This window comes from Protopterus annectens, chromosome 15.part0 (genome assembly GCF_019279795.1).
Source record: "Protopterus annectens isolate FY-2018-M chromosome 15.part0, PAN1.0, whole genome shotgun sequence".
NCBI lineage: Eukaryota > Metazoa > Chordata > Ceratodontiformes > Protopteridae > Protopterus > Protopterus annectens.
In genome coordinates, this window is record NC_056749.1 from 420,744,537 (window position 1) to 420,766,177 (window position 21,641).

Sequence of the window (21,641 nt, forward strand, 5' to 3'; positions counted from 1 at the left end):
CATCGATTCCTTCCAAATGAGGAATACAGGTATACAAAGAAATTACATCGACAGTGAAAATTGCCTAGGCCTCTTATCAGGAGGGGGATGGGAACCCCTGATCAAGGTAATCAAGTCTTCGGCCATTTTGAGCATCTGTTTTTTGGGCATAGAGGCCTGTCCACGTGGCTCTTGAGTTTGTTTCTTTGCTTTAGAAGGTGCTTTAGTCTTTGCCTTTGAAGCTGAAGTCGGTTTACTGTAAAGATGTTTAGGTCTGAATACACCCTCAGAAGCCGGTGCCTGCTCAGCGGCTCCGGACCCATCTGTGGGAATAGTGTCCGAGGCTCCAATACCTTGAGTTTCCAGTGGCATAGCCGACTAAATGTGGGAGTCGGTAGCAGCCTGCGACTCGTAGCGGGTGTCAGGGGCTGCAAAAGTACCTCGCTGAGAACCGGCGACTGGCTTAGGAGAAGCTTCGTCGTCGGTTTTGGACCTCGGTTGTTTATCTCTCTCCTTTTCTGTGCATTTTCTGTGAACTCCGGTAGTCGAATTGTTATCCGACGACATTTCTGGATAATTAAACCAGTGTCCAAAATAGTTTAAGGCAAAATCATACCGACGCTTAATAGTGTGTTGGTTAAATCTAGCACAAAACAGACAACCAGAAATGTTGTGATCAGGGCCTAGGCAAGGAATACAGTAAGAATGAAAGTCCTTATGAGGTATTTGCTTTCCACAAGAAATACAATTATTAACTTTTTTTGACATTGGACTGGAGCAAGAAAAAAGTTTCCCCAATGGGGTACTTACCTTTATTGAAGACTTCAGGTCTGAAACTCGAACACGAAAATCTCAGGAGTCGGCCGACTTGTGAACTGCTTCTGCTTCGGGCACCACGCGGCAAGAAAGACTGAAGAAAATGGCGTTGGCTGCTTCTTTTATACCTCTGACAACCTGACGTCAGGGAAGGGGTGACAGCAGCTGACGCAGGACCCAAAACTTTGGAATTCAGGCCGACTGAGAGCAACCTGCCAGCAGGATTACCCAAATGTAATGACTGCAACAGTGAAACACTAAGAACATCAGACAGGAATGAAAATCTGATCCTTTTACTACTTCTGGGAGTTTTTCTATTGTCCAACTGCTCCAACAGTCGTTGAAAGAGGGGGGTGGGTGAGGTGCAACTACTCCTCTTGAATGAGGGACGTTCCCATGAATAGTGGTATCACGTCAAACTTTATTCTGTACCCACACATGATGATGAGCATGATCCATCTGTTGGATGATGTGCTTGACCACACTTTTGTGAATTAGTTCAGCCTTCTCCCAAGATGAGGCACTTGTAAGGAGAGAGGATGACTGGAAAAACAAGGTGGCTAGGATAGAGTCATGAATGGATGGGAGAACTGTTCCCTGATGACCGTCTTTCCTCCTCCTCCTTTCCTTAACCTGCCTGTTTACCACTTGCCTTTTTATTCTTAACCAGCTGGCTCTTAATTTGGTACCTGTAAAATGTCCCAGTCTTTGAAGGACAGTTCCTATTGAACCTAGGAATGAGGGGATGAAAACATTTGCATAATTTCACCCTTCTCTTCCAGCTTTTAGAAGACATCCTGGGAAGGCTTTCCCAACAAAACCTCTGTGTTAAAGACAGCATTAAGTAGTTCTCCCATAACATCTTCCAGTTTTGCTTGCACCCTAACCCAGGCATGGAATCTAATGACTGACCCCCTGGTGGCTGCTCTGGAAGTTCTCTTTGGTGTTGTAACCACGCTTAATCATGTGCTTTCTTACTTTCTGGCACAGACAGATCAGTGTTGCAATTTATTATTTCAGAGACAACACAGATAACGCCACAAAGTCTTCTGTCTGTTTTAAGAGCTCTCTCCTTGATACTTAATCATACATGTCTGGCAATTAACAGCTGTGAATGCCAAGGTTGTCTACATAAACTTTTTGCTTAGCAAATCCATCTTACCAATTCCATTTTCCCTATTGTTGGGAAGCAGATTTTGCCCATTAACTAACTTAGAACCCTTTGCAGCATCCGAAGATATCATTGCAGGGACTGCCACTGGGTTTGCGTGAAAATATTAGAATGCCTGTTGAACTCTTCTTCTGGTGGGGTGATTGAGAGTTCAGTTTTAAAGAAGTCATAAGAAATGCATACACAAGAGGGACTGTTGTAGGCTTCATATCTTACTTCTGGATATTCTAAGGGCTGAGGAAAATTGCCTCCTCTGTGGGACAACACCTAGGATGTGTTCCTTCCTTATGGTACTCAGTAAGAAAGGACATGTAAGAAGCTTCTTCATGTCTGCCTTCAAAGGTGTCACAAGGGGGCTGAATGCAATATCAGAAGCTACTATGTACTGGATAATCACTTCACTGGATGCAGCATTCAGTGTCCCACAGAACACTGTTCAGGTTAACTTTTTCCTCCATAATATCCCATTTAAGAATACTCTCTCCCTCAACCTCCTTGTGGCAGTGCTTCCCTGTGTACCTTCTTAGGGGGAGTGCCTTCCCTGAAGATATGGAAGACTAGTAAGATGCCTGTATCACAGCATCTTTTTTTCTACATTAGCCACATTCAAAGCGTGTGCTTCCTGCTTCAAGCTGTTTTTGCAAAACCTAAACAAATCTAGCAAGTAACAGAAATCTGAAACTCTCCTTACTGAAAAAGGAGGCAGTTAGAGTGATCATCTTTATATGGAGTGGAAAGGCTACTAGTAAAAACAAACATTGCACAAAAAGAAAAGCAGAAATAAAATACAGACAATTTCCCCAATGGGACTTTTATCTTGTATGGACTTTTCACAACAGGATCTTTGTGGTTTATGCTAATAAGGAGTGACCATAAAAGTTTACATATCAAATTGCATATCAAACAGTGCATAGCCTGTAATGGGGAAAAAAAAAACAGCAAATGGTATGGATCAATGTCTTAACTGAAACACAAAGGTTTGTGCCCTCACATGGGGAGGAACTTGACCCATAACCCTGCACAAGCAGAGCTGTAGGAGTTTGGCTAGTCAGGCATACATCAGGATACAGCCAATTCCCAAATATCAGGAACACTACTACCATGTCTGTACTGTAAAGGCATTTCATCAGAACAAAAAGGTCATACACATTTATCTGCAGTGGTGGTATCTCCCCCCACTGGAAATATACATCCAATGAAAAAAAAAGTTACTGTAAAGACATAGAAAAGATGCCTAAGTTAGTTTCAACACAGTGGTATGTGAACTTTTTATAGCTGTAATGAAGTACAGTTGTAATAACAACACTGCATTTGATGTCCAAGTGCAATACCCTGAAAACTTTTACTAAAACATTTTAATGTTCAACATACTGCTTTTATATCTCTGTTCAGCAAATGAAGGCCTCCACAGGACTTAAGAATCTGGCAGTGTGCAAAGACGTACTATATTTAGCTTCTTCAAGGATTTGGCTATGACTTCCGATCAGGGTAAGGAATGAGATACATCACTAAAACAGATCTGGAATTTGTGGATATTAATATCAGATATCTCCCATCACTGGAAATGCAATGTCACAAAAAATCCCACAGTCATGATGGCAGAAAGGTTCAGTTAACTTCAGCATAAATCTGCACACAAGTGTATATAATGCCTAAAATTCCTTGAATCTTTTACTAAGGAATATAAAATATTGCTTGAGATCTTTAGCTATCCACAAATTGTCTAGAAACTGTCAAAGCTATTTCCAAGCACAGACTACCATCTCATCCAAAGGTGAATTCTGCAGCAAAACTTCCTGAGACATAATACTTTACAAAGTAAAAATAATTTTCAGACAATGACCAAGTTATTAAAGACTGAACACCTTCAATATTCTGACTTTCAGAGATCTTATGTATCCCTTCACTGAAGATCACGTCCTACATACTTTTGTCTTGATTACATCACATAAGAACTGCTAAAGCTTGACTGTCACATTTCATAATTATTAATGTGCTACTAACTGCACATTATCATCTGTCTACAACTGGGAGCATTTATTAGTACAGCTTGCCAGATTAAGAATTATTCTACTGCTTTGGCTTTAACAAAGATAATACACCAAGAACAATTTCTGATCACCTTTTGGTGTGTCTTCTTCGTTCTTGCTTTACCTCCTAATTTCCTAGTTGCTCCTGTGACCTCTCTGACTGAAGCAGACTGCTTTGGCAACAGTAACTCCCCCTACCCTGTAGGATTTGCTTCTGTGGGTTTACATTCATTATCTATTTATTTGTTTAAGTAGTTATTTATTTCAAGTTAGGCAAGTGGGTAAACCAACTAGGAAAAAGTCCCTCTTTTTAGGGGCAAAACAGTGGCAATGTATGGTCAAACGACTTGTTGTGAATCACAATGCAGGCAAGAGAGGCTGATGGCATTAACAAAGGACTATTAGAATGATGCTCATAGTCTTTACCCTTCAAGACTAAACTGCCAGTCATTCTCAGAGGATCTGTACTTGGTCCTCTACATTTTTTCAATATTTCTAAATGTAATGAGCTCCATACTTCAATTTTTTCACTTAGTACGCAAACACTGCCACCATATTACTTCCAGATAACTCAATATCAGAAGCTTATTTAAAGCTCATCTATTTTGTGGTATTCTCTGTGATAAACACTATAAAAATTGAGGCGAGTCAAAAGTAAACAAGTTAAATAAAGATGCCACAAATAAGTGTCACTCTGAATATAACCATACTACAAATATGCAGAATCACAGCTGTAAATCTTACTTTTTGCTCTTGATTTTTCTTTGTCTTCGTGCTTTTGCCTCATAATATGACTGAAGTGCTCTGGCCTTCTGCAACTCAGCACGACGCATTCTGGCCTGTAAAAAAGCAAAGGTCAAATGAACTGTGAAGCTGCATTTCCTTGTATTCTATGTGCAGAGAAGCAATGGTAAACTTCTATGCAGTCTTTCAAGCAAGGGATGAAACATGTATAAACTGAAACATCTATACAGAACATAGTTCAACTTCCAGAAGTCCTGCCATATGCAAAATTTAAGGAAATCACCTATGGCTGCAGTACATAAAGTCAGAAAGCAAATGAACTTTATAGCCTGTAGGGGACATATGCAAAGACTCAGCAAAAGAAAACAGCAAAGCAATGAAAATTAACCTTATTCAGCATTTTTTTAAGTAACAAATGGGGTCTGGAAGGTGATTTTATATAAATGCCCAAGCATGTGTAATGCCTTGGAAACTAAACTGAATACTGAATAAGTGCTGTGGGCAATATGAAACACTGAAAAGTATTACTTCATATTGAGGACGGTTTATTACAAATTTGAGGAGGCACAGGCTTTTAAAATAAGTAAAATCATTTATTTACGTTAAGTGCAGTACAAAGCGGCTAATACCTTTTATGCAGTTTACAACTGAAAATAAAACATATTTCCTCAAGTAAAAGATAAAAACAGAAAAATGCTTACAAAACACAAAAACTTGTATAAATCTGTTGCAAAATTAAAGGAAATCGTCTAAGGTTGCTGAACAAAGTAAGATGGCAAATACTGCCTATAGGGCACATGTACTAAGAGTAAGTACAAGAAAACACCAGACCAATGAAAATGTGACTGTGCCCTTTGATGGAACTATTTTCTTTTTTTAAATGCCTACTCTTTGCATGATGCTAGTTAACATACATCTGTGTTTTATTGTAGCTATATTAAATGGCTTTGTGAGATTTCATGCTACGGGCTTCACTTCCAGTAACTTAAGTGGACATTTTGTCTTGCTGCCTTAGCAGAGCTGTTACAGCTGTTTTACATTTACTATACATTTTCTGACATTTTCACTGCTTTTACAGCCACAGACTAGCATTTGCTTGTGAGTAATCTTATCAGATGCAAGTTCTGCTTGATATAGTCATGCAAAGGTGTTGTATTTATTTGTACAACTATCTTTTTTATTCATTTTCATTATTTTTGTTTCTACATATTATAATTTATATCTATATATATATTTTAATTTATCATTGTTAACTAGTTGTTGTATCTTTCGGCTTTTCCCGGTTAGGGGTTGCCACAGCTAATGATTGGCAGTAGATTTTTATGTACCGAGTTGCCAGCCCTGACGTACAACCTTCAAAGAAGGTACGCCCATTCACGCAGGTCTCCACACAGAAGACGCTTTAGCTGAGAATCGAACAGGACATCTTATTGTGAGGTGACAACGCTACTGCAGCACCACCACCGTGGTTCATTATTGTTAACTAGTAACATGTAACATGTTTAATTACCAAGCACTAGTTGAAGTTGAAGACACATTAAAGAAGGGGGGACATTTATTTATTTTATTTATTTATTGCATTTGTTTACCAGGAAATTCCATTGGGCCTAAAAAAGACCATTTTCGGTCAAGGCCCGAGGAGAAAAGCTCCGACAAGAACATAGATGCAGAAAAAAATTAAACATTAATTGGTACAGAAGTAGAAACAGTGTTACACATAGTGGTTACAGTAATATATACATATGTCAGGAATTTAGTTGGTTTGATTACAGTAACATATACAGAATATATAATGGATTCTAAGTAATACACTGAGAGGTGACCACGATGCGTTCAAGCACAGTTCTTTATACCACTGAAAACAGTGGTCAGCTAATCCATGATGAAAAAGTACTACAAACCAAAATCACTCCATTTAAAATAAAAGATTGTATTTAATACAGCATGCTACAGGTAAGCGCTTTTACGTAAGCTTCATCAGACCGTTAAAATTCTAACGGTCTGATGAAGCTTACGTGAAAGCGCTTACCTGCAGCATGCTGTATTAAATACAATCTTTTATTTTAAATGGAGTGATTTCAGTTTGTAGTACTTTTTCATCATGGATTAGCTGACCACTGTTGTCTTCAGTGGTACAAAGAACTGTGCTTGAACGCATTGTGGTCACCTCTCAGCGTAATACTTAGAATCCATTATTTGTTCTCATTTGCCAGCCGAGAGGTGTTTGTTCTGTTGAGAGCTTCTATTCATATACAGAATATATACATAAAAGCAAGAATTTAGTTGGTTGCCAGATGAATTCAGAGTGGTAAACACAGAGATAAATTAATCAGCATTATTGTACCAGTATCAACAAGTGATGAAAGAAAAAAAATAATAAATATGGAGAAAGTATCATAGTGTGAAGGTATACCAATCCTGTGCTGAACTACAAATTAACTTATTGCTAGTTTCATACTTGGGTAATAATTTATCTGAATTGCACAGATCAGACTATTTTCAGGTGCAAATACACGGCAGCAATTACAGTAACTCAGAGGAAATTTAATCCACCCAGCAGGGAATCCTGCATTTGTGACCGTGTCTGTTTTGTGTACTATATTAATTACAGTTAAGTTTTACGAAGGGTGACAGCTTTCAATATGTTAAGTATTCAAATGAACTCATCACTGACTGAATATGTACAGTCAATACTTCTTCTGTCAGTCTCCTTGGTTACTGTGATTCGGGCAATAACTAGTAGGCCATTTCTATATGATGGTGATTTGTCAGTGCTTATACTGGAACACTGTTGTGGATGGGCACTGAAGCATTTTGGACTGTGCACCTGCATCTGTACCACTCCAGTGATACTACAATTTTAAGAAATGTGGTAGCCTTCATATATCATTGCCTACTGTCATTATTTATGGTGGAGTTTGTCAATACATACATCAAGAGAATATGAATGCTCTTCATCAGCTTGAGTGACAAGGATATAAAATTCTCATGTAAGCAACTATATGTCATGGAAATTAAGATCATTTCTTTTACGTGCTTATGCTACTTTTATTTCAAATATCCAAATTCTTAAGGCTTAAAATGTCTTTTTAGCCTGTAGTTACGGTTACATTTTAAAGGACCATCAGATCATGGATTCCAAATCTTTGTTACATGGGTTTACTGCTGTTGGAGAAAAAAAAAATGACAAAAAGCAGTGGAAGTGGGGGGAGGGGCACTGTTACAATAAAACAGGCTAGAAAATGAGATTTTAAATGTATAAAATGTAAAAATTTTTAATGCCTTATTCTCAGAATGCATTATGCTGATGAAATGTTTGCACTGATAATGCGTTTACTTTCCAGCTGATTTACAGCCTTTTGGACAGGACTATAGTGTTCAAGTAACATCCTACTGAAACCCTCCGATAAATGGATCACTGCTGGTGATTTCAACCAAAACTGGTCTTAATTTGATCCTTTAACCGTCTAGAATAAAGAGTGAGAAGGTCACACACAAAAAACAAATCTATGAAAACTAAATGAAAACTCCAGCCAAGCTAGAACTTCCACCGAGTGACCTCTCAAACTACAAGAGGTTTGAGAGGTCACTCAAGTGGAAGTTCTAACTTGGCTGAAGTTTTCATTTAGTTTTTACTGATCCTTTTACCTTAGAAAAGGTAGCCAGATCTGGAAGATTATCATGACTTTAAACCAAACCATTATAAATCTAGTTATATACCTTTTTAACAGACTGGACTTTAACTAATGATAGTCTAAAAAAGTTAGATGAAGCATTATTTAAAACAAAGATTTATGCAAAATTATTACAAGTAAAACCCCCCAAAGTTCTGTTAAACAGGTGAATTTTAATTAACTTTATAATAGATTACTCTTATCCAGAATAAGTTTTATTATGTTAATGAGCAACTGTAACTTACTTGTATTGCATTTTCTTAATGAATAAACCAGTTCCTTAATGTTAAGTTTTAATAAAGTCTAAAATAATGAATAACTTATTAGACCATAGAACAAACAGTACAAGAAAAAAGTAGAATGATAAAAATAGATCCAGTGAAAGCTAGAATTCATAAGGCACAGGAATTTACTGCAAAATGTTAGGCAAAAAGAAAAAGTTCTGACTAAACATTTTTATCAGCTTACAGCAACACCTCATATGAACCATGGGAAATGGTAATAAAAAAAAAATTACCTTTACCTCTTAGCCTTTATTAACTGCGGATATTCTAGACAAAGCTAATGCTTCTAATGAATATTCCAAAACAATTTCAAGGGATCATCAGAAAAAAAAACTCGAGAGGAAAAGGTTTGAAGGCTTTTTCTTTGACACTTGATTACATCTTTTTCTGAATAGTACGTCATTCTCGTGTTGCTCAAGAAAGTTGCCTAAAATTAGGAATGGTTTACTTGGTATGGACAACTACGGGTTCATTAAACTTTATACTGTTTTTTTCTGATCAATGCAGCATGTACACATATTTCAAAATTTAATAAAGATGATATTCAGAATTATAAACCTAGTATGTTGTCCCCATTTAAAATATTTTTTTTGGTAAACAATTAACGGAGTTCTTAAAACTAAATCTGCCAAGTGATTTAAGATTTTTTTCCTAATAAAATCTGCATTAACTGTTTTAACTGACAGGATTTACACACCTCGGAGCAGATCCTGCTATAAAGCATCTCCTGACAGACCTTGGTGACACAGGACCATTCTTATACTACCATTTATGACTAAATGCAGTCTTAGATGTTCTCTCACTTCGTATAGCATTTCAGTGGCATTCAGCTTTCTCAGTGCACACCATATCAAGTTTGCAAGAATACCCAAGCTTTTCTTCAGGAATCCGTTTCCCTGGCTCACATCTATAACAGAGAGCATGCAAGACAAATGTTCCAGAAATCAAAAGTCTAAACAGAAAGGCATTTATAGTTCTGCTTTCCTTCTCTTTTACGGGGGGGGGGGGCATAAACATACAGAGCCTCTTGAGCTGCAGACTTACTATGGAGAGAAGCCAACATTGCTGTCCCAGCTAAGGAAATTGTATGGAATGCGGCAGTGTTGAATAACTTTTAGTTATGTACTTACCATAACTTTAGATGTTTGGGATCCATCTCGCCTACATTCTGTACTGATGGGTTCGGAGCCGATCCTCGGCTCCGACTCGGCACGCTATACTATAGAGCGAAGTCTCTAATTGGCTGAGCTATTCTATATCCCAGGATGCACCACTACTACTTCCCCAGATCTTGTTTGTCCGCACACATGCACACACACATAGACGGTTGATATAACATTGCCAGGTGTTTCAGGATGAAACGGCTAAACTGAACCATCCGGTCTCTTCTGATCTCCAAGGCAGGGGGAAGGAGGGTGGGTTATTAGGAATGTAGGCGAGATGGATCCCAAACATCTAAAGTTATGGTAAGTACATAACTAAAAGATGTTATGTGATCCTATCTCGCCTACATTCTGTACTGATGGGACAGCGTCCCTAGCACCCGATTCCTGGGTGGCTCACTGGAAAACACTCCTGAGAACTGTGGAAACGAAGGAAGCTCGCCCCCGAGATGCCACATCCAATTTGTAATGAGAAATGAAGGTGTGAGGAGAAGACCAGGTAGCCGCAGCACAAATGTCACTAATGGCAAGCTTGGAATGAAAGGCTGTCGAAGTAGCCATAGCCCTTGTAGAATGAGCTTTCACAGTGGTTGTAAGCTCTCTATTAGAAAGAAGGTAAGTATGACTGATACAGTCTCTGATCCACTTGGCAATAGTGACCTTCGTGATAGCTTTGCCCAATTTATTGTCCGAAAAGGACACAAACAACTGATCTGTTTTCCGTGTTTGGTGCGTCCTATCTAAATAGAAACGCAATTGCCTGTGAACATCCAATGAGTGGAAGATGTATTCCGCTCTGAGTAGTTTGGGAAGAAAACTGGGAGTTCCAATGACTGCTGAAGACAAAAACTAGAACAAAGGATGGGTTAGGCCTGAGGGATACTCTATCTTTGTGAAAAACCAGGTACGGTGGTTTGACACACAGGGCTTGAAATTCCGAAACTCTTCTGGCTGATGTAATTGCCACCAAAAAAGCAGTCTTCCAAGAAAGAAATTTCAAGTCACAAGTTGCTGCCGGTTCGAAGGGGGAAGAGGTCAAAGCACCTAATATGAAATTAAGATCCCACGGTGGAGCGGGATGCAGCCCAGCACCTTTCATGAAGGCTTTACACAACTTATTGCTCATCAAAGGTGGGTCTATACTTTCATGAAAATTAGAAATAGCTGCCAATTGAACCTTGATGGTAGAGACCGAAGAACCTTGATTGAATAAAGAAGCGAAAAACTTCAAAACTTCTGACACCGGGGCAGTAATGGGATCTAATCCCCGGAGTTGGGCCCAAATAGCGAATCTCTTCCATTTGTTGTTATACATTTTTTTAGTGGAAGTCTTGTGGGCTGAGGACAAGATATGTATGACTTCCAAATCCAAAACATGGTTCCTGACTATGGTCGGAAGTGAAGGAGCCAAGCTGTTAACCTCAATGAGTGAAGGGACTGATGAAGCTGTCCCGACTGGTGGATCAATTGTTCTGGAATCTGGTCCAGGAACCATGGACCGTCCAGTGCATATTTCCGAAGAAAGGGCAGCCAGACTTGACGAGGTCAGTATGGGGCAACTAAAATCATCTTGCTCTGCAAGTGAATCGCCTTCTGGATCACCCTGGGAAGAAGGGGAACCGGTGGAAAGGCGTACAGCAGGCCGGTGGGCCAAGCTTGGACTAGGGCGTCCTTGGGAAACTCCCCCGGAACTGGGGTGAGAGAGAAGAACTGTTGACATTTCGTGTTGGAAGGAGTTGCAAAGAGGTCGCAACAAGGATTTCCCCATCTTCTGAAAATCTGAGTTGCCACTCTGTGGTTCAGAGACCACTCGTGCGGGGAGAGAATAGTTCTGCTCAGTCTGTCGGCTATTACATTGGATCTCCCCGGAATGTGTGTTGCTACCAAGAAACGGTTGGTTGCAATCGCCCAATCCCATACTTTCATGGCCTCTCTGCAAAGGGGGTAGGACCTGGTCCCTCCCTGCTTGTTCAGGTACCAGACTACTGACATGTTGTCAGACTGAATGGCAATCATGCCCTGGGGGAGGTAACTGTGTGGTGCTTGTAGCGACAGAAGCACCGCCCTCATTTCCAGTATGTTGATATGGAGGGAAGTCTCGAAATGCCACTTGCCTTGGACTGACCTGCCCAGGTAATGTCCCCCCCACCCCGTCTGGGAGGCATCCATAGTCAAAGTGGCCACTGGAGGAGGGGGGAACGAAGGGTCGCCCCGATCCAGGTTGGAGGAAAGAAGCCACCAATGGAGGTCCTGTTTGCACGTGTCCATGATCATAATGAGGTGACAGAGGGAGATCCTGATAAGACCACTGGACTGACAGGAGCCACTGGAGAATCCTCATATGTAATCTTGCTAAGGGAACTAGGAGAACAGTAGCCGACATGGAACCCAACAGTTGAAGGACCATCCTGGCTGGGGCTCGGCGTTTGAGGAGCAACGCTCGGACTTCAGATTGTAATATTTCTATCCTCTCTGTAGGAAGATAGACCCGCATTTGCTTTGAGTCTATCTCTACTCCGATGAACCGTATGCGCTGAGATGGCAGCAACACAGACTTTTCCCAATTAAAGGTGATTCCTAGGGAGTTGCCTAGAGATATAGTGGCTGCTAGGTTCTTAAGAGTAGACGCCTGGAAGTGGCAGTTAGGAGCCAGTCGTCTAGGTATGGAAACACCTGGAATCCTAGACTTCTCAGGTGAGCAGTCACCACCGCCAAACATTTGGTGAACACCCTGGGGGCTGTGGTGAGACCAAAGGGCGGTGCACGGAACTGGAAATGACTGTCTCCCAGGCTGAAGCGCAAGTGTCTCCTGGACGCCTGATCTATCAGGATATGATAATAGGCGTCCTTGAGATCTATGGAGCACATCCAAACACCTTCCTCCAGCAGCGGGAGAATGGATTGTAAGGTGACCATCCGGAACTTGGACTTCTTGACAGAATGGTTGAGTTTGCTGAGATCCAAGATGGGCCTCATGTCCCCGGTCTTTTTTGGCACCAAAAAGAATCTTGAGTAAGTCCCTAATCCGGTCTGGTCTTCGGGGACCGGTTGGATGACTCCTTTTTGAAGCAGCTTTAAAATTTCGATGGCTGCGAGATCCCGCTGACTGGGTGGTGGGTCTGGGATTTTCCGGGATGGTGGGGGGGGGCTGAGAAAAGGGGATGTTGTAACCTCCGGCAATGATCCGGAGCACCCATTGGTTCTGAGTGATATTCTCCCAGGCCTTTAGGTGCCTCGAAAAACGATCCCCGACTGGCTCCGGAGCGGCACAGTCGGGCAATCCTTCAGGGATGCTGGAAGGTTGAGGAGCCATGAAAGGACTCTCGGTCTCCAGTGTTGCGGGGGCCTCTGCCGCCTCTGGGACAGCGTCTTCCTGAAAAATTTCCCCCTCCTCTGCCTCTAGAAGGGGGATCATCCTGCTGTGAAGGGTAAGTCTTCTGAGATTTGCGGAACCACATTTTCCCCCCTCTTCTAGCCTTGGGATTAGGCCGGAAGGGAGTGGAAAACCGTGCCCCTACGGCAGTCAAAGTCTTACCCTCTTGTTCACAGCGGGTCAAGGTGTCCTTTACCTTGGGTCCAAACAAGGAGGACCCATCAAAGGGAGCGTCGGCAAAGGAAGACTTGAAGGCCTCCGCAAAATGACACAGGTGGAGCCAGGCTTGTCTCCGTAGAGCAACACCTGTACCCGTCGCTCTACTCGCCCCTTCGGCCGCATATGAAATGAGCCTCATGGACGAGTTCGATATAGATGATAGAGTAGCCAACTGAGAGCTAACTGTCTGGGCCAACTGCTCAGGTAGGTTACCAGAGAGGGTATCTGAAAGTTCCTTGACCAGATCCCTCTGAAGTCTGGTGAAGTGCGTCAGATAATTCAGAGACCTTAAAGTAAAGGCTGCTGAAGTAAGGGTGCGCTTCCCGTACCGATCCATACTCCTGGACTCTTTATTAGGAGGATGGACGGACGTCGAAGCCTCTGCCACAGCTTGCTGGGTAGCAGATGCCACCACCAGAGCATCTACGGCCACACCTTTAGATAAGAAATCCTTTTCAGGGGGGGCTGACAGAAATTTATTCAGGCGAGCTGGCACCGGTTCCACAGAATCCGGGTGCTCCCACGCCCTTCGAGAGATCAAATCCAGGAGCTCATCGAAGGGCGGAGACACCCAGGAGGCGGAAGGCTGAGCCCCGAAGGCCTTGAGGAATACCGACTCCTCAGCAGAAGGGGGTTTGGACTGCCAGTCGCCTCGTTGCTTGAGGATTTCCAAGACGTCCACGAAGGAGACATCATCCGAGGATGACTTGGGGGGACCCCTCCGCATCATCGAGGTCGGTGTCCGAGGTGAGAGACTCAGGCGAGTCAACGTGCTTCCTCTTGCACTGTCTCTTCCTGGGAGGTTCCTCCGAAGAAGCCTTGGAAGGACCCCCAGGAAGGGAGAAATCCCCAGTGGGGGTGACCTCAGGCCCCAGGGCTCCGCTGTCTTAAGACAGGGAGACAACAAAGGAACTAGTCTCCGTGCCAAGAGAAGGTGCCAGAGAGATGGTGGAGGTAGCCAAGGAAGACTTGGCTAAAGCACTCCTCATGGCCCTGAAGGCCGGACCCCCCCCTGAGTCCTGGGAAGGTCCGACCCCCGAGGCCACAACAGTAGACGGCACTCCCGCAGTCGACACACCGAGAGGGAGGCTCGGAACCGAAACCATCGGACCCGAAGCGTCACCCCCGGGGCCGACCGAGGAGGTCCGTGTACCGAACTCCGACCCGAAGGTCAGGGTTGGAGTAAGGGTCGGAGCCGACCCGGAAACCTCCACCGGCTCCACCAGCACCGACTCCAACGGTGCCGAGGCTGTTGGAGGAGGAACCAAAACAACAGGGTGGACAATCGGCTCTGGAGCCGAGACTAACTTTTGGAAGACTGGAGACTGAAACAGCCTTTGAAGCACCCTGTCTATATCCGAATCGGACATCCTCGAAGACCGAGAAGAGACCGATCGGGCCCGAGTTGACTTCTCCGCCGGTTCCGAAAGACTGGGGGACCGGCTCCGAATAGTCTCAAGCAGTATCGGCGCCGAGGGAGATTCCACCAGCACAGCAATTTCCCTCGGAGCCGACGGGGACTTCGGCGCCGAGGTAGAAGAGTCTGAGCGAGCGACCTTTCTCTGTTCCGAAACCAATGGAGCCGGAGAAGGTGACCCGCCTCTCGATGCTCGAGCGCTCGGCTCCGAAGACAGAGGAGTCTAGGCTGGAGGCATCGAGGCAGACCGTTCCGACCTCAGCTCCGAAGTCCGTGGAGCCGACGGAGAAGCCTGCCTTGATTTCTTTGCTGTCGGCTCCGATGGACTGGTCGGAGCTGAAGACTTCTCCTTCCTGGAAGGGGAGGGGGAAGAAGATAAAGCCTCCTCAAAAGAAGGGGTGATGAGCCCCTTCAATATCAATTTGTTTTTCCTCTCTTGGAGGACACAAGAAGAAAAGGCGTGACATACACTACACGACTCTTGAAGGTGTTTAGGACCTAGGCAATAAACACATAGAGAGCGGTCATCCATGATTGACATCTTGTACCCACACTTGGTACATTTTTTAAAACCCGAAGGCCTATGCTCCTTCGACATTTCTACAAGACACACTACCAAAAACAAACTAGGACAAAAACTACCACAGAGGTACCAAATCCTTCTAATTTAAACAGGATAGGCCCACAGGCAGAAACTATAACACAGCACTGGCAGCGCGAGGGCAAGGCCCCTCTAACTAAAACGGGACCTTGACGTTAGAAAAAAATAATGACTACACAAATAATAAGCAAAGGTATAACAGTTTGAAGTAGAGCGCGAGGAAACCTCTACTAAATAAAGCGGGAACCTAGCGCTAACAAAATTCACACAAACTTTCCACAAAAAAACACTAGAAACGACAAGTAGCTGTTAAAACAGCTTTTGGGTGAAAAATTAGAAAATTTCTGACAGAAAATCAGTCAGTAAATAGTACTTAGCCCAGCCAAGTCGAGACAACGTCTATTGCTATCAAGTGGCAAACGAGATCTGGGAAGTAGTAGTGGTGCATCCTGGGATATAGAATAGCTCAGCCAATTAGAGACTTCGCTCTATAGTATAGCGTGCCGAGTCTAACCCATCAGTACAGAATGTAGGCGAGATAGGATCACATAACATCAGATAAAATGAATGTTGAGAGGGTTTTTTTAAGATTTCAAGAAGGCACTTTAAACACTTCACCTTTCAAAGCTTAATGAAAAGGTTTATCACTATGTCTGCAAAATAAGGATTTGAACACAAAATTGAGAGATTCATTAGAAAATAGAGGAATTTTGATCACAGAATCTGAAAGCAAGCTGTAATTTTGATTCATGCTATTGTCAATGAATAGAAAGAATATTTTGAAAAGGAGGGGGAGGGAAATTACATCTTTTTGAGAAACACTGCATTGTGAGAAAAAGAAGGATTAGCCTAAACAAGACCATATCAATACGTCCACATTAAGACATTTTTAGCTTTGAACAAATTAGTAACTATTTGTATGGCAACAGGGACATTAACACCATGCAGACCACTGTGAAGATGAAAAATGCACTCTAAGATACTGACCATACTGGCCTTTAAATCACTCTTGCCCCTCCATAGGAAAATAAGAGAATGTCAGACTTTACAACAGCCATATTTAACTAATGATTGTGGTGGGGTGTAGGAAATGTCACAATGGCAAAATACAGAAAGCACTACAGCAATGGAAGTGGTTGGGAGTGCCAGGGAAGATATACAAGCACACCTGACTGCCCAAGAGTAACACCACTGCATGGGTTAATAGTGAATCCTCACTTAAACACTTTCAAAAAAAGAAATCACAAAATTGCTTTTATCCTGCAACCTGTATCATTCTTTTAACAGTCAAATCATGAAGTTATACTGTACCACATTATGGTAGAAGTACAATACTGTACACTGGGTCACTGAGACATACTACAACTCTCTCCCACAGCAGACCCTAAATCACAAATTAATGCTGCACACATATAGTCACAAACTTGGTCTACTGTAAGACCGTAAATCTTAATAAAAATGTTGAAATGTCAGTCACAAAAACTCAGTTTTAGTTTAAACAGGTTTACTACGAGTCTTCTTCCTTGTTTTTCAACTCTGAGGTGAGGCAGACCCTAGGCCATAAATTCTGTAGTCAGTCATAAACACGGCATAAAAGTTTAAAATGTCTATGTCCACTTCCTTATTTTATAAAATTTAAATGTATGACACACAAGTTTAAGGAAAGATATTCTGTTTGTTTTTATGATCATTTCTCAAAATGACTAACATCGTGGATTTTTTTAAATATCCACATCAACTTAAATATTATAAGAAAAACAAACCGCTCCCACTTCTCCAGTGAAAGGTTAGGCTGGACAGATCAACCAGTCTCCCACTGTCACCGACTACAGAATGTTCCAGATGACTTTGTATTTACATCTACATTACAAGCATATGCAGAATATAGTGTGGTGTTTCAGATTTATGCAGGTGCTAAAAATATCCCCCCAGACTGTGTATACTGAAAACGTACCTCAGAGAGATCTCTAACAGGTATGTGTTTTTTATTCTGGTCCTCCCTGCCCTGACCATCACTGCTCTTTTCATGTTCTACCGACTAATTTTTCTTCCCCTATTGGTTGTTCATAGCCATATTACAATATGGAGATGACAATCTAGTTAAAGATGAGCCATTATCTATGAAAGATTTCAGATTGAGTGGCTTAACAGTAAGATCTTTTCCCCATCTGCTCCAGGATATATGGCCCAGTCATGTCCTACAGCCAAAGTGTGAAGTTCTGCAGGTCTTCCCTACATCTAACAGAGTTTTCTCCTAGTAATCCAGTTTCCACAACTCCCCCCAAAAATGTGCTGTTTAATGGGCTACACAAAACTGTCCACAAAAGGTCGACAAAGTAAGGCTGACAACGTGAATGTTGACACCCTTCTATGCATGCACCAAGCAACCACCTCAGTGCATGCAAAACACTGCATTAAAAAATAGATTAAAACCTTGATTTCAGATCTGCTAATTGCATATACTAATGACAAGACCACACAATGCTGGAAAAAGAGCATACTTCTTAACCTTGAAAATTGTGTACACATTTCCCATCCTTGAGAATTGTGCAAGCTCACATACCTGTAGATAATTTGTGAAGTCGACCAAATTATGACTAAATTCAGAATCAATGTAATTCAGTATTCTCATTATATGTAGCTCATGGGTTAGAGTACTGGTCTAGTAAACTAGGGGGTCAGGAGTTCAAATCTCAACAGGGGCTGTGGCTTCCACTCTTCTAAACACAAGGAAGGGCAGGGGATTTTGTGGTAACATACACTCTTAAGAAATCTTTTTTGTGTTTTTACATTAAGAGGACATCGATATTCTACCTAGTGGCAACCTGGTCTATCCGAGTTGGGAAACACAAAGCTTAAGTGTAGTTATTTTATTGGCCAAAGGGATTATGTCAGTTTTCTTTGTTTTAAGTGCCTGTATAAATTCATCTCACAGTGGTAGTTAATAGTGCCCTGTACAGACACAGACACCTAGAAACCAAATTTTCCCTATAAAACTACCTCTGAAAATGTACCAGTAACTTGAGTATAGAGCAACTGCTTTGCTCACTGCATAGCGCAGAGCATCTAGTTTGTGAGTTGAGGAGCACTGCCCCTTGAATTTAGTACTATATTGTCTACTCTAGTCTCTAGTCCCAAAAGCACCCTTAGTCAGCCCACTATTAACCCCTCATACACTGCAGCTCAATAAAAGACCTGATATCACGGATTTTCCCCAATTTCTTCACAGTCAGATTGGTGGATATAGGTATATTGAGACAATGTAACAATTGTCTAATGTTCACTGGCAACCATTTAATCCTCAAAGAAATAAACACAGTAAGTGAGAGATGCAAACACACAATGTCGGAGGGAGAACTCTCACCAATAAGTACTTAAAATAATCTGGTTGCCAGAAACACCCATGCTACACCGCCATACATAGTATTTACTCCACACACATACCCAATTATGCTGAGGCACTTAAATGTAATCTTCACAAACTCCAGAAATTCCATCTGCAAAAATTATCCGCAGTAAACTCAAAAGCACATAACAGTAACACTTAATATTGCACATACAGCTACACCAAGTGGAGCCTCAACTACTAAGCCCATAAGGCAAACCAACACACTAACAAGGACTCTAAGTCACAGGGAACTCCACTGTATGACAAACTGATGCCCCACTCAGCAGATTGAACAAGGAGAAAGCAAGTCAGTTGCTCATTAGGAGTCAGGATCTGCTAAGCTACATATGCACTCAAGTCAATGCACCACATGTACCTGTATGACTTAGTCACAGTCCATGTAGATGTAAATGACCAGAAATGTACCTCTCTAAACTATATGAACAGACTCATTATGGAGGCCTTGAAGTATGTGTCAAAGGCTGGTACATGCCTAGCACTGAGCAGCATTCTACCTTCAGCAATGATGATGATGATGATGGCACAATATGAGCACAAGATGATTGACTTTAATAATTGTCTTAAGTTTCTTTTGTCATTCTAGGGGAACACAATATTTGTCAGTGTGGGAGTACATGGTTAAACCACATTGCTTTAGCAAAGATGGTCTGCAACTGTTCCCCTCTAGGCTTTCAAATATTGGTGAAAAGACTGTCCTTTCCCATTCAGACTTTTTTCAAGCAATGCCACACTAACAAAACTTGAAACACAGCAAAATCCACCCAAGGAAATCAAAGTCTTGCTGCTCAATGTCAGGAGTCTAAACAAGAAGCTCCACTTAATCCAAGCTTTCGTCTCCCTGGGGGATGCAGACATCTGTGCAGTGATAGAGACATGGTTTAGAGCTAGAGAGAATACCCTGAAGTGCAATGCTTCAGTGCCTTCCACAAATTTAAACCATCAACTGCACAGGCAGGTACTAAAGGCTGAGGTTTCTCAAGCTGCATAAATAAGAAGCATACCTCAAGGATAGTTAAACAGGATGAAGTGCTGGCGTTCCTTCACATCTGGATTATCATGGACAAATTCCCATATCATGCTATAGCAAGCTGCAGGTCACCCTCTATGTCCCATGAAACTCATAGCTCATGCATACATCTACTGGAGACACCTGCCATTCAACCAAATACCATACTCACAGAGGACTTTAATTATCCCCTCTATAAAATGAGAATCTTACAAAACCTCAAATTTGCAGGCACATACATTTTTTAGGCTTTACAAACACAAACACCCTGGTTCAAATACTGCATACAGCTAACAGAGGTACAGACATTGGAAAACACTGCAACCCCCCCCCCCAATTCAGTGCACTGTGTCCTTTATGGTCAGGTCAGACACCAAAGCAGTCTTCATTAAAATAAAAACTAATTCCGTACCACTAGTAAACCTATTCACATTTAGAGACTACTACAAGGCAAACTTCCATTTACTGAGTAATAACCTGCCAAAATGTCAAGCCCTCCAAACTCTGATAACACAGCAGTCTATGTGAAGTTACTCAAAGAACCTCTGTGCAGCCATGGCAATAAATGCATAAATATGACTGCTCCTACCAGAAGTAAGCCCAAAAAGAAAACTGGCTGCACAACAAAATAAAAAAGGTCATAGCTAAAATGTGGAAGTGTAACACCACAAATGATAAAAACTCCCTCAAAATGAGTAAGCTAAGGGGACTAATCAAGTCTAATACAGCAAATGTTGAGGTCAAAATAGCTTCCCGGCCAAAAACAACCACAAGGCTTTCTTCAGCTAGATGACCAACAGTCACCAACCTCAGTCACAACAATCTTCTCCATCCAAATACTTAACTATTTACTCACTGAATATTCAGAGTCTAGCAAATAAAGTCACTGAGCTGCACTCATGGATAGCTCTCAATACCCCTCACATCCTCTCCCTATCTGAAACCTGGCTCAAGTCACAAATCTCAAATAGTGAAATACTCCCACTGGGTTATAATATCTTCCGATCTGATAGACCTATAAAAAAAAAGGTGGTGGCATGGCCATCCTCTACTCAAACATTCTTAACATCTCACCATATCCTTCCCCAATTCCTGACTTCCTCCCAGCTAAAATCATCATCGTTAACTGCCATCTGAATCCCCACAAAAAACTTGCAATTGCCTCTATCTACCTTCCTCCTGGTAACAATCTGCCCATTCTTGAAAACATCCTATCCTGGTTCTCCCACAACATACCATACGAGACACTTATCCTTGGTGATGTCAACATTGATTGGTCCAAACTCACAACCAACTCCCCCCAACTCAGTATCCACCTACATGGCTTCCACCAACTTATAACATCTCCCAATCGCTTCAATAAAAATTCCACTTCCAGCTCCATCAGACTGGATCCTTACCAATTTCCCCCACCAATACCACAATCCCAACACCTTACCTGACTCCCTCAGTGATAATCTCCCTACCACCATCTTAAGACACTACTCATATATTCCTAAACCCCACCTTATCAAAGACTGTTTCAATTCATCCCAATTTAACTCCATTCTCCACAGCATAAATTGGTCCATCCTAAAACACCCCCCTAAACTATGCTGTAAGCACTTTCAATAGCATCTTCATGAATACTCTGAACTCCTTAGCTCCCTCTAGGAAGATCAGAGTAAAACCAAACCATGCTCCCTGGCTCTCCAAAGAGACTAGGTCCCTTATGAAACAGAGATCATGCTTGGAAAACCTGGACTAAAACTAAAC

General features: G+C 42.0%; 1 protein-coding gene across 1 annotated transcript in view; it reads right to left on the reverse strand.

The window, feature by feature from the left end:
- Positions 1-21,641, reverse strand: part of LOC122789725 (U3 small nucleolar RNA-associated protein 14 homolog A-like) — a gene marked incomplete at its 5' end in the record, with an annotated part of 741,986 nt that overhangs the window by 599,766 nt on the left and 120,579 nt on the right. Inside the window, 1 exon segment of the mRNA XM_044057160.1 lies at positions 4,741-4,835. Coding sequence (XP_043913095.1) covers positions 4,741-4,835 — 95 coding nt within the window.